The 13,816-nt window shown below is 33.0% G+C and overlaps 1 protein-coding gene across 3 annotated transcripts in view; it reads left to right on the forward strand.

Annotated features, from left to right (window-relative positions):
• Window positions 1-10,012, forward strand: part of APLF (aprataxin and PNKP like factor) — a 63,092-nt gene extending 53,080 nt beyond the window's left edge. For 2 of the 3 annotated variants that reach the window (XM_039852382.1, XM_039852384.1), the window contains exons 9-10: window positions 3,875-3,921; window positions 8,072-10,011. In XM_039852382.1, coding sequence (XP_039708316.1) covers window positions 3,875-3,921; window positions 8,072-8,277 — 253 coding nt within the window. In that variant the 3' untranslated portion in view covers window positions 8,278-10,011. Of the gene's footprint in view, window positions 1-3,874; window positions 3,922-8,071 lie in introns of all 3 variants that reach the window. The other variant, XM_039852383.1, reaches the window with a different exon arrangement.
• Window positions 10,013-13,816: the final 3,804 nt, after the last annotated feature.

Raw genomic sequence — 13,816 nt, forward strand, 5'->3', positions numbered from 1 at the left:
CAGTGGCATCTATCTCTTAAGCATTTGCGAAGGACTCTGTGTTCCTTCCAATCACCTGAGTGATTGATTGACTGGAGCTAAGTGTCTTATGATGCTGAGCAGTCAGTAGTATCTCAGGAACCTGATTGCAGTGGAGTCTGCTTAATATAACTCAGTTTTTCATTGTTTCCTGGGGAAGTAATATGAATTGTTAATGGCAGGAAATTCTAACTTATTTTAATCTTAGGTCTGTGTAAAAAGATTCAGTGAATACTTTGATTATTAACTTTATAGGTGTGAGTGCAAAGCAATTTTGGTATATTGACATTCTTTTCAACCTAATGATAAAGGTGTTCTCTGCATATTTCCAATAGAAAAACTGCCTTTCAAAGAATGGACTTCTGAAAACATCAGCATCTATGGATTACTATTTACTAAAAAAAAAAAGTATTAACATTAATTCGAGAAAACTCATTATCAATCTGGAAATTAGTAGAAACTGTTCTCTGTACTCCAACCAATGAGAATTTTAAACTTTTGTTTGTATTGCAAATGATTCTTGCCAGTTCTTTTCAATAATCGTTTTCTTAAGAAATAATAGGTAGCAAAAACAAGTATCGTTTTTCCCTATTAAATAGAAAAATGTAAAATATTTCATCATTTTGGGAATTTGTGTGAGAGCTTAATTTAGAAAAGTTTTTTGAAGGAAAAAGATGATTACAGTATAGTAGATAGATTAATTTATGAAAAATATAGTTGAATGCCACTTTGTGAAAGGTACTCTTATAGATGCTATAAAATATATTAGAAAGTGTTAAGAAAAATCCCATGCCCTCTAGCAGCTCATTTGATAGATGATAGAGATAATACATACACACACACATTTGCATTGAAAATTTAGATGACAATATAAGAAATTCTGTGGTAAGTATACCAAATGGTAGATACAGACAATAAGTCCTGGAGATATTTCCCAGGGATGATCAGAGTTGCCTTCCTGAGGGAGCAGTGTCGAGTAAGAATAATATTCTTGGCAAAAAGGCTATCGGCAAGTACCTGTCAATGAGAAGGAACCAAAAACTACTCCTTGAGAGCAGAAACGAAGAATTGGGTTGAAAATAAAGGTTGGGACTAAAATTATGTGGGACCTTGAGGGAGAGGATAATTTAAGAATTTAACATTCAAAATACTTAATTTCTTTCACATTTAGATTGCTATGTCAACAAAACATGTCCAAAATTTGTTTTTATTTTGAGTGTGGGCTTTTGTATGTGATAATATTAACTTTTATGTTTCAGCTCATTTTTTAAAGTCCCTTTATTGTGTTATATTTATTACCAACAACAAGGAATAAAATATATTTGAAAATACCTCAAACAGGAAACTTTTAAAGCTGTCACAGAGGATATTTTCTCTTCATTTTCAGTGAGATAGTTAGTAAAAATTTTATTGATATTTATACTTTTATTTTAAATTGGAAGTTGGGTCTCAGAGTTAAATGTGGAAAATCACCAATTCAACTAGTTTTTTGAGGTCCACATTGGAGTCTTACACTTGCGTTTTTGTGAAATTTACAAGTTCTCCTAGGAAAGGATGAAAAGTATTAGCAGAGCCTCAAAGAAGTAAATGTCCCCCCTCTAAGGTAGAGGAAAATGTGCACATGGATCTGAAAATCTTTTCTGAATACAAAATTTCATAATATACTTTTCTGATCTTCTTTTAGGGAATATACAAATGTAAAACTTTTTTCCCATTCATGTATTCTGAAATGGCTTGCCTTTTCCTAGATAGTGTGTGAGGTTAGATTATGTCACTGGGGTGTGTGAGTGCAGTTGTGTTGTGTTCCAAAATGACGGAGAACGGGGAGACGCCTTCTGCAACTTTAAGGTTGAACATGTGCCTCCACAACCCTCACCCCATTTTCTGATACCACATCATTCATTTCGCCTTTTTTGAAAGTTTCTCTTTTAATCTTTCTTGCCTGACATCTGTCAGCAGTCATTTAACTGGTACATAAACTGTACTTGTCTCCGTTAGGTGCCATGGTTCAATTTCTGTACTTGTTTTCAAAGCCTGACATTTAGTTGCTTGAGAGTTTCTAAAGCAGCTTTTGAAGGAGATTGCAGTAGCAGACAATGAAGGCCGTATTTAACTTTTCAACAGTTCTGCTCCGTTAAGGGTAAAGCAGGAAAATATAGGACTGCTTGGTATCTGAAGCAAACATATATTAAAAAGGAGAAAAAAAGCCTTTAAATCTCAAATGAATGTAGATATATAATAATCATCATGAAGTATCTGTGTAGAATGTTAGCACTTGAATCTCAGTGAGGGTGTGTGGAATTTCAGCGTACTATCTTATCACTTTTCAGTAGGTTCGAATTGTTCTCAAAATAAAAGGTTAACAGTGTACTTTACCACAATAAAAAAAGAAAGGATTTTTAAAAAGTCACCAAAAATAATCTCGACTGCCCAGCCATCTTTTATAAATTCTCAATGAAGAATACCTTTGGTATTAATGTTCCTCATTTTTCCGATGTCCAGCAGTAACTGTACTTTAATAAAGACTGAAGTAAACAAGCCACTGACCTGCGCCAGCATGTTCGTTAAGGAAAGATCATCCCCTAAGTCATCACTGCAGCTTTGTTCATTTGCACCTCTCTTCATCACATTTAAGTTGTCCAGTTTATTTCTCTCAACTTTGAACTTTCTTTTCCATCAAAAGGTCAAATTTGGGTTAATTACCCCAAGATACAATCTTTTATAGAATCTTTTTACCACTTTACAAAACTGTTGAGTTATGACCTTAATTAACTGTGTGGTTGCACTCTTGTGCTGTGTTTAATGCTCATATTGTAGAGAAAGTTACCAATAAAAAGAGATATCAGCAGTAAGAACTGTCACTGATAACCTGACGCAGGGCCTGGCATATAATAAGTGCCCTGTGACTTATTTCTTGAATCAGCGATTAATGAATCATTGGCTAACATTAATTACTTACCACTTACCATGCCCTTAGACTAAGGACTTATTGTGTATTCCTCGTGCATCCTCACAACTGCTTCATATGAGTTGTATACCTTAGCAGCTATCTGGTGTCAGTGTACCCCAGCTCTCCTTCGTCAGTATCCTGAGGGAGAGATACCCATCAAGTGGGTCATGATCAACCAGTTACTGCTTTGGATTTTTGCTTCCTAGGCAGTTTCGCATTATCTGTAAAATGTCTTGTATATATAGTGTACCCAAATATTTGTTTAACTAATAAAATAATAGAAGGAATCATAAGTGCATATATTCAAAATATTCAAACAGCAGGGAATATGTTATATAAATTTCTCAACACAAACCACCTTTTCTGTTTTTGCATAACAATTGGTGTTCTTTGAAGAGGCATGACTTAAGTGCTTTTAACTTTGGATTTAAGAAGCGCCTTAAAAGCATCATTTTAGACATACACAAACAGAGATGTATTTTGTTATATATTTTATGCAGTATTTTACAGTATTTTTATATATGTAATATATGATGTTGACATTTTAGAAATAAATCTTTTTAATGAATATATTTTATTTATCTCTTACTGGCTTTCTCTAAAGTATAAATCCAGGGGAAAGAAATTTGTCTGGTTCACCACTCTATCTTTGCATCTAGAAATATGTCTGGCATAGAGAGGGTGACCAGTTAATGTTGAAATTAAAAAGGAAATACTTTGTACAGCATGATTACTGTAGTTAACAAAAACAGCAAATGCTTCTTAATAAGAGGCTAATTTTATGTGTAAGTTAGTGAATGTTCTAGTTTAATTAAAATAGTCTCATTAATTTTTTATGATTGGAAAACTAGATCTCATTCTTATTTTTTTTTTTTTTTTTTTTTTTTTTTTTTTTTTTTTTTTTAGGAAGAATCCCCAGCACAAGATAGAATATAGACACAGTACACTTCCGGGTAAGTAATTTTACTTCAGGAAGTAAAAATAACTCAAAATGAAAAGGAAACTCAAAATGAAACCTTCAAATGACTCTCCTATTAAACCTAGGTACAGTTTGCTGTTATTTTGTGTTTTTCCTCAAAATCTCTTCTGTGAATTTTTTGAATTTTGATTTTGATGATTTTTCTTAGTTAAAAAAATAGAAATTTTTATATTACAAATGTTTTCTATAGTCATTATCTAACGATATATATTTGTCCTTATATCTGTTATGATTCTTTTCTTTGTAGGTACCTGAAAACAAAATTTAGATTGGTCTAGATGGTAAAGAGAACTTACTGATTTCTATAATTGAAAAGTCTAGAAGTCGGACTGGATTTAGATAAGATTTATGCTTTGGCCCATTAATGTTGTCAGTAAGGTCACCAGTGACCCAATTTCCTTCTGTCATTTTACCTTTAGAGGAGTATTATTATCCTTAGACTGGCTTCTGTCTCCACCAGGAAACTATATGCATCCTTATTCAGCTGGGATGATAAGCTCCCATGTTTACATTTAAGGAGAGAAAGAGAATGAACAGTTTCGACTCTCACTATTCCTAGAAAAAAATCATGAAATTTACCTTTTTTTTTTTTTTTTTTTATTGGCTTGGATCACATTCTTTCTCTTGAGCTAATCACCAGGGCCACTGATTAGTTTGTACCACCCCTGGAACCAGGGTAGAGTCACCTCCTTCAGAACCACAGAGATCCCCAGTAGAAACTAAAGTTTTGGGGAAAGGAGGAGGAGGAGAAATAAACACCAGAGAAGCAACTATCAAATGTCCATCAGTCCTATTTGCATTAATCTGTTTTACCTGCTTACAAACTCTGATACTTTTACCCTTTACAAATCCTGGCTTCTTTGTATCATTTATATAATGCAGAGGCCAATTCAACATTCAATATTTCTGCCCACAGAGAGAATAAAATGCATACTATCCAGGCTATGCTCACATGCTTTGTATGTGTACAAACACAACCAACTTGTAACCAAGTGATAAAAATAATGAATTTTACCATTGGCAATTTCATTTCATAGTTCTGATTGAAACACACTTTGATGCCTTAGTACTTCAGACACCAGTGTACTCATTTTGTCTGAGCTAATATGGTATGGAGGTTATATGTTACATGTTATACTTTCTTTACTGGGACTGTGTCTAATGATGTTGCATTTATGATGCATAAATTAACTTGTTTTCCAGCAATAACGTAATAATATTGATTAAAACTATATTTTCTTGACTGAATTTAACATTGTTCCATAAAAGAGCATTTGACATATCTGTATATCTTTACAGAAATAGGAACCGTTTTCCTAAACACTATTAATATGCATCATATGGTATAGTTAAAAATGTCTGAATTTTCTTTGAAAAGTCTCTTTGAATTATCATTAAAGTAGCTTCTGAATGAAGAATATATTTTTAAAACAATTAGCTTTTTTTAAGAAAAACTTTTTTCATTGGAAAGATAGTTTTAAAAAAAGTATAGATATTTTTAAGCAAAGTTAAAACTGTTTTATATTTTTAATATACTTTCAAGGGTTGTTTTGTGGCAATATAATCAGAACATGTCTTTCTACTCTAAAACCTTTAAATTAAGGTATTTGGAGTATTTCGAATATTAAATGTTGAGGTTTTCATTATATTTTTAAATTCAGTGACATCTGACACGGAATTCTGACATACTTGTTTTTCTTATTCCCTAAATCCTTAGTTTAACATTACCCAAGATCTCAATCTCATTTATGTAACGGTTCGTTTACTCACACACTCCTTTATGCATTTATTATATGTCTAACAAGTGAGGAAAGTTACAGAGAGATGTGAGACCCAGCTCTGGCTCTATACGTTTGTGGTGAAATTCTCTAAAACCTTGGAAGAAAGAGAAGGAGCCCTTCCTGTTGGAAGTTATCAGGGTAGACTTGATGTGGGAATTTTAAGTTAAGTTAGTCTTTAAGGTGGTAGGATTTCAGTCATTTTTGCTAGTTTCTTAGTTTGTGGTGGGTACATATAGGACATACCAAACAAAGTGAATAATAGATTAGTCAGGGACATCAAGGTAGAAAATGGTGAGTTGTGTTTGGAGTTAGCAGGTGGATCTATTTAACTGACATGGAGTCTCTGTAGTTACTGTGGATGGTACCAAAAGGATGTATTGAGGCCAAATTATTGAAGCTCTCAAAAGCTAGCCCGAAGGTATAGATGCACTGACCAATAATGGTGAGCTACTATTTTACCCAAACGAAACTGGTGAGGATGAGCAGTCTGAACTGGAGTGGGGGGAGCCTTGTGGAGATTAGTTAGATAGTTGAATGAAGGGCCAGAGCTAGGTCACCATGAGGTACAAGTGAATTTTGAAGCAAGAATCAGTAAGGTTTGCCAACTGATTGGTTATGGTCTGGGGCTGGGATGAGGTAAAGGAAATAGGGATGACTCAGAATTATAGTATTTTTAGGAGACTGGTGATGACAGTTACACATAATAGAGATCAGAAGGAAGGACTATGTAGGTTTTTTTTAAAGTTTAAACATTGAATTTGAAGTGAGGTATCGTAATTACATAATGAGACAATACAATATAATTAGTACCATATACCATATATACCAAATACTGTAGTATTTTATAGTATAAAATAACTGCATTAAACTTTTATTATTTAATTTCTGATTTGTAGTACTCCTAAAACACTTCAGTCTGTAAGGTTCTTGCACATATGTAACAATTTATGTAGTTTGTTCTGGTTTTGTAGGTTTGGCTTCTGTCATCTGTTAAGCTTCTTGTATACCTCAGTTTAAAATTTCACTAACTTTCCACACATTTTCTGAGTGCTTTGGTTTTGGCACAGGGTATTGAACATAAGAATAATTAGTGCCAGGAAAATTTTATTTTCTACTTTCTTAGCTACTTTACCTGTTGACAGCATTTAAAAGAAATTATCACCTGATTATTAGAGTCATTCCTTCTGGCTTTTATTATTATGCGATATTCATATTCTAGGTGATCAGTACCATTCATAGCTGAAAATTTAGAATGTTACACTGATAGCTATTTTAATATTTCTCTAGTTATTCAATTATGTGCTTGCACACATGTGCATATATATATATCTATATATATACATATATATATACACACACATATTTTTTTTCTTCAGAAGTAGAAATCAAAAAATCTAGAAAAAAGCTATTAAGGAAGGTTAGTGGAACGTAAATGAAATTCTGTAAGCTGCTGCTTAGCATGGGGAAAACAGATTTTAGAATATGAAAAAGGCTAGCGTAATAGTATTTTCAAAACAAAATAAACTTCATGTATAATACAGTAGATCAGAATTACACAAACTGCTTTTCCAAAGCTAAAATATGAATATATTGGTACACTAGAAAGTGAGTCTTTAGTAGTAAAACGAAGAATTAAAAATGTTTATTTTTGCAGTGTATAATAAATTTTCATGTTTAGAGAATTGGGCTAATTTTTTTTACATAATGAAAATTAATACCCTATTTTGTCCTAAGATTTACTAGAAAAGAAAGGAAAATAAAACTTGAGGAATCGTCGATGTTAAGCTGTAAATCTGCTATGAGGCAGCTGTCATCTTAGACCTCAACATCAGAAAACTCTTTGGAAAACCCAGTAATTTAGAAAGATCTTTTCTCCATGTAAAAATCAATATTTCTTTCAACACGCATGTGACACAGTGTACTCGTCAGTAACTCTTCAGACTTCGTTCTTGGGATAAGAATTGACAGTGAGATTTTAAATTGTAAAGGAAATGTTAAATGCAAATTTTGGAATTGTCTTTCTGATATTACAAATTCCTCTGCATAAATAGAAAAGTCAGAAATTACCACATTGTTAATACCGAATACTTAATAACATGCTTTAAACATGTTAAAGAGTTTGCTTCATTTTCTAAAGGCTGTTATTTTCATTATCATGGTTGGAGAAGTTAGAAAAATAAATAAATGGTCATTTTCATCCCCTTTCTAGAAATTTATAGTGGTTACTTATGCATTAAGTGAAATTAATTATTCTTGGTGGATGAAGAAATTTTACAGTTAGACATCTGTAATCCCAGGTTGAGTGGCAGTTGATGTGTTGTATATCAAACTTCTGTTTTTCAGTGAGAAGCACTTTAGATGAAGACGACGATAACATTGAGCAACCCAGTGAGCATGACGTGAATGACAGCTCTCTAGATGATGAGGAAGAAGAATATGAGCCAACAGATGAAGATTCCGACTGGGAACCTGGAAAGGAGGACCAAGAGAAGGAAGATATGGAAGAGCTTGTGAAAGAAGCAAAAAAGTTTATGAAAAGAAAAAAGTAACCATTTTTTTCCTGCAATAATATGTGGCTCACATTTACTCTTTCTTTATGGAAAAAAATTGTGTGATGGTTATAAAAAGTAAAAAGCCATAGGTTGCATAAAACTTTGGTCTTTTTTTTTTTTCATTTTTCCAAAGATTCTGTCTTTACAGAATACTAGGCAAGTATAACCAGGTAAATTATGTCTTGGGTAGAAAAGCATACCTCTTCATTGCTATTGAAGTAATTCTTCAAGCAGAATCAGGCTTTAAAAAATGATAGCTATCATATAATAGCTATTATTTTTCTAGTACCCTAGATGTAAGCTTTACAATTTTATTACATTTATTCTTTGAAACTTGGAGAAATTAGTTCCAAGGGGATACTGAATATAGATTCAATAAGACTGCAGAAGAGAAATGTTCACCACGCAGGGAATGTTATTTTGTGACCCACGTCTGTAATTTACTGTATGTCTGAGATTAAAGGCAGAAAAACTGAAAGAATTTAACAGTTTCTTTTTCAAAGGTAAGTCCTCCCTGATTATTTTAACTCTCAATGTGTTGTCTTTACATTAGGAATAAATGATTTTTAACCATAATTTTCTAAAATGACCTTAGTTCTTTTGTCCTCAGATGAAAGTGGCAAGTTGTTTGCCAGTGTTCAAGATTCTAGCCTTTTATTTCAAGAAGAAACCCCTATTCAGTTTTATGGAGCATATCTCTGTATCTCTGTTCTTAAACTACTTTGGACCCTGTTATACTCTTTATTTTAGGTGACTTAGAATTTTTGAAATTTAGTTTAGAATCTTTAATAATCGTTGGGTATATGTACATACTGTAGTAGGTATAGTATTGAAATAATAAATCACTAAACCAAAAGTGTCTTGTTAAACAGTAATATTTTCTATTCTAAGAGAACCTCAAAATTTACATCTTAAAGAGCACAGATTTATAATTGTTTTCTTAGTGTTTTTAAATATATTTTCAAGTAATTGCATAATATTAAAATTTACTTAAAAACTACAGCAGGATAGCGTAAGTATTTCCCTAGAGTAGTATTACCCATCATTCTTACTTTGTTTCTGTTGTTATTCGGAAACTCATTTTTCCCTTCTAATGTCCCTTTAATCTTGGGGTCTTGACAAACAGGTGAAAAAAATCTTTGAACTTATTCTCATCTTTGCACTTACTTAATCTTTAAAGTGTTCCTTAATCAACTCATAGATATATCCCAAAGGAAATGAAAACATGTGTCCACATAAAAAACTTGTACACAATGGCCATAGAAGCATTCATAATAGTCAAAAAGTAGAAACACTTAAATGTCCATCAGCTGATAAATGGATTAAAAAAAGGTATATCTCTTCAGTACTTGTTTTGTTCATAAGCAACCGCTGAAGAATTGAAAGATGCTACAGTGTAGATAAACCTTGAAAACATATGCTAAGTAAAAGAAGTCAGACACAGAAAGCCACATACTGTATGAACTCACTTATATGAGATATCTATAATAGGCATAGTAATAGAGATAGAAAGTAGCTTACTGGTTGCCAAGGGCTGGGGGAAGCAGAGGCAGAGAGTGACTGCTAATGGGTATAGGGTTTCTTTAGGAAGTGACATAAGTTTTCTAAAATTAGCGGTAATGGTTGCACAACTCTGTAAATATACTAAAACCCACTGAACTGTAAACTTTGAAAGGGTGAATTTTACGATATGTGAATTATATATTTCAATAAAGCTGTTATAAAAAAAGAATACAAAAGATGAGATTAGTCTTTTAGAAAGAAAACAGCATTTAATATCAATGTATTCTTCTTGGTAGTAATGTGATAGCTCATGGCAGCTGGTTTTTAAGGATAATCATCCCGAAGACATTTTTGTGTGATTCTATTAAAACTTAAGTCAAATCATGTTGCATCCTTGCCCCAGACCCTCCAGTGATCCTCAGTGTCACTCAGAGGAATCGGAGTCTTTATTAAGTCCTTTCCAGGCCCTGCATGAACAGGGTCTCTCATCCCGTTACTCTTCCTCTCACTTTCTGTGCTCCAGCCCTATTGGTCTCCTCACTGCTCCTCACATACACTCCTGTCTGTGGCCTGTGCCCTGGCTGTCCACTCTTTCTGGGGTGTTCTTTCCCATGGCGTTGGCATGGGTCAGACCCTCACCAACTTCAAGGCTTTAGCCACATAGCCATCACCGTATTTAAGATTTCAGCTCCCATCCCCTCCACCTCCAAATATGCACTCCTGATCCCGCATACCCAGCTCTATTTATTTTCCGTAACACTTGTTTCTTAACATACTGTGTAATTTATATTTGTTTTTGTTTCTCATTCCATTAGAATGTAACCTCCATCAGGGCAAGGATTTTTGTCCATTTCTGTCAGTGCTAAATCTTCAGTGCCATGAACAGTGTCTAGAACATAACTGGTGCTCAATACATATTTGTTGAATGAGTAGATGACTATTTGGAAATGAGTGACTGTCACCAACAAAACAGTGGTTTTGTTTATTTAAACAGAATTTAAATAAACCAAGGTACCACTTTGCCTACTTCCCAAACACTATATTTTCCGGTATCAAGGAAGAGATGCTACTGAAGGAGTGCTTCTGGGAAAGCAGGCAGTGTACAGCCACTTTTCATGCATTTCTGATGAGCAGTTGGTCCAACTTCAACACTGAAAATCAAGCAGAATGTGAGGCATCTCAAAGGAAAATTAGTCATTCTGGTTGGGATTAAACTGAGACTTCCATTTCTCATGAACCACACAAGATGGAATGTCATAAATGGAACTAGCTGGTACTCTTTGAAACCATAAAATTATAAGTGCAGTACTTCACCAGCATCATACATTATTTTTAAGATTTTAAGCTTCATTAGGTGTGGGCTCAACAGCTCACAATGGCGCCAACTATACACTGTCAGGGAAAATCCTCGGATAAGGTGCCATGGGTAGCATTGCGTATTTGGAGCCCAAAACGAAGACTTCCTATGGTGTAGGAAAATTAGAAATTAACAACCAAAGGATAGGAAATATAAATCTAACCAACATGGAATTGTGAACTAGAATGTACTAAAAGCCTTCTTCTTAAAAAAGAAATGTTTGAGATAATAAAGTGTTTAGAAATAAGCAACAGTGAGAGTGTTATGTTACACATCGAGTAGGATGTACTTGGAGGAGGATAATACTATATAGTCTTAAACATATATATGAGGGAAAAGATTACAAATAAGTGAACTAAGTATTTTAGTCAAGAAGCTAGACAAAAGCATCAAAGTAAACCCAAGGAAAATAGGACAGAATTAATAAAGTAAAAGCTTGAAATAAGATTTTAAAAAGCAGTAGACTTGATCAACAAGATACAAAAATAGATTCTTTGATATCTTTGAGAAAATAGATACTTGGCAAAAAAAGACAAATACTAGAAATGAAAAAGTTTGAGCTATAAATACAGATTTAAAGCAGTATGTAAAACTTTATGCCAATAACTATAAATCTAAATAAGTGTATGACTTTATAAAAATATAATTTACCAAAATTTACTTTAAAATGTATTTTGAAAATCTAAATCAAAGCTGTAGAGGAAATGGAAAGTATTCAGAAATATACTTCTAGTATGGTACTAGATGTTGAGCATTACAGATGATATATTAAAACTTTAAAAGACATGAGAGATTGGCATAAATGGAGATGCACACCATATTTCTAGATAGAAAAATGCAATATTGAAATACACGTTAATTAGCTTCATTGTGGTAATCATTTCGCAATGTATTTCCTAAATATATATAATTTTATTTATCAACCATACCTCAAAAAAGAAGAAAGGAAAATAAATTCTCCCTAAATTTATCTATAAATTCAGTGCAATCCCAATTAAAGTTTCAAATGGATTCTTTATATAGAGTTTTACAATCTAAAGTTTGTCAAGTTTACAATGCTAAAATTCAGTTTAAAGAAAAATACATTAGGCAAATCAATAATTTTTGAATAAGAACAGTTGGGAGACTTGACTACCTCATCGAAACGTGTATATCAAAACAATAGAGCTACACATGCTTTAAAAAAAATAACAGTATCAATGCAGGAAAAGACAAATAGATGAATAAAACAGAAAAGAGACTCCAGTAACATCTGGATATATATGAACTTAATATATGATAAATGTAATTTTAAACCCATTGGGAAAGTTGAAAAATAATGAAATTATACACTTGCCTCAGATTCCGAAAAATAAAATTTTGTTGGAATAAAGAACATACCTGGGGAAAATAAAATATTGGAAGGAAACGTAAAATATTCCCCTAATCTAATGTTGAGGAAAGCCCTTCTAAGCAAAACCCACATCTCAGAATTAAAGAAAAAAATAGACATATTTCACTCAAAAATTTAAAAACTCTGTTTTAATAGAGCAACAGACTGAGAAATATATTTTCGGCGCATGTAATGTATACACATAGAAATCTACAAACAATGTAAAAGAAAATGAACAAGAGACGTAACAGGCAGTTCACAGAAGAGAAACAGTTTGCCACTGTGTGTGTGAAAACATGTTCAGCCTCATACGTAGGTATAAATTAAAATGACGAAATAGTCCTTGACCATCAAAGTTTTTAAATCTAAAATATTGACATCTTTCGGCAATAAGAAGGGAGTGTTAAGTCTTTCTAGTAGACAATTTAGCCATCGCTGTAAGTATTTAAAGCGCATGTTCTTTGACTTGACTGTTCCTACTGTTAAGAAACTATCCTACAGAAACATTTATGTCTGAGTATGAAGATGACTATACCAAGAAGTCCACTGTATCACTGTCTGTAATTAGAGAAAAAAGAAAAAAATCAAAAGAGAAAGAACCTACATTTCCAACAATAGGGAGGTGGTTAAATAAGTGATGTGACAGCCATATCATGGAATGAGGTCAATTTATGTAGCAATCTGGCAAGCTTTCCAAGAAATGCAATTTTTTAAAAAAGGAATTATGAATAATGAGCTCAGTATGATTCCATTTATACAAGGAAGTACCACTGCATATTTATTTACATATGAATAGAAAGAGACCAGGATGCAGATAACTAACTGTTCACAATACTTACCTAGGAGAATGGAAATGTATGGGAGGGGGAAGGGAGTAAACATTGACTGTCAAATTAAATCCACATCCTAATATATTGCCTGAATCTTATAACAAGAATATATATATATATATATTCAAGAACTACTTGTGTCAAAAAGAAAAAAGAATCACTGCTGAGGACACCAGTCGAGGCTGGCAGTAAAAGACAGCTGTGCAGTCTCAAGATAAAGCCCTCAGACACCTGGTAAACAATCCTTGCATTATTTCTGATGCTATCAAAAATATTTCTGTAAACAAAAACTATTTCAGTGACCAGGAAATCCCCCTATGTTCGTGGCCCTTGGGATTTTGCTAAAACATAAAGTCCTTTTAACTGGTAGAAATGCAGAAGATTTTATGGATTCAAAGCATAGCCTGTGCCATGGCGGTTAAGCGGTGAATATGTCCTAATCCAGATTCAATGCAGACAGACGTTTTAGAAAAA

The sequence above is a fragment of the Pteropus medius genome, unplaced genomic scaffold (assembly GCF_902729225.1).
Source record: "Pteropus medius unplaced genomic scaffold, Ma_sr-lr_union100, whole genome shotgun sequence".
NCBI classification, from domain to species: domain Eukaryota; kingdom Metazoa; phylum Chordata; class Mammalia; order Chiroptera; family Pteropodidae; genus Pteropus; species Pteropus medius.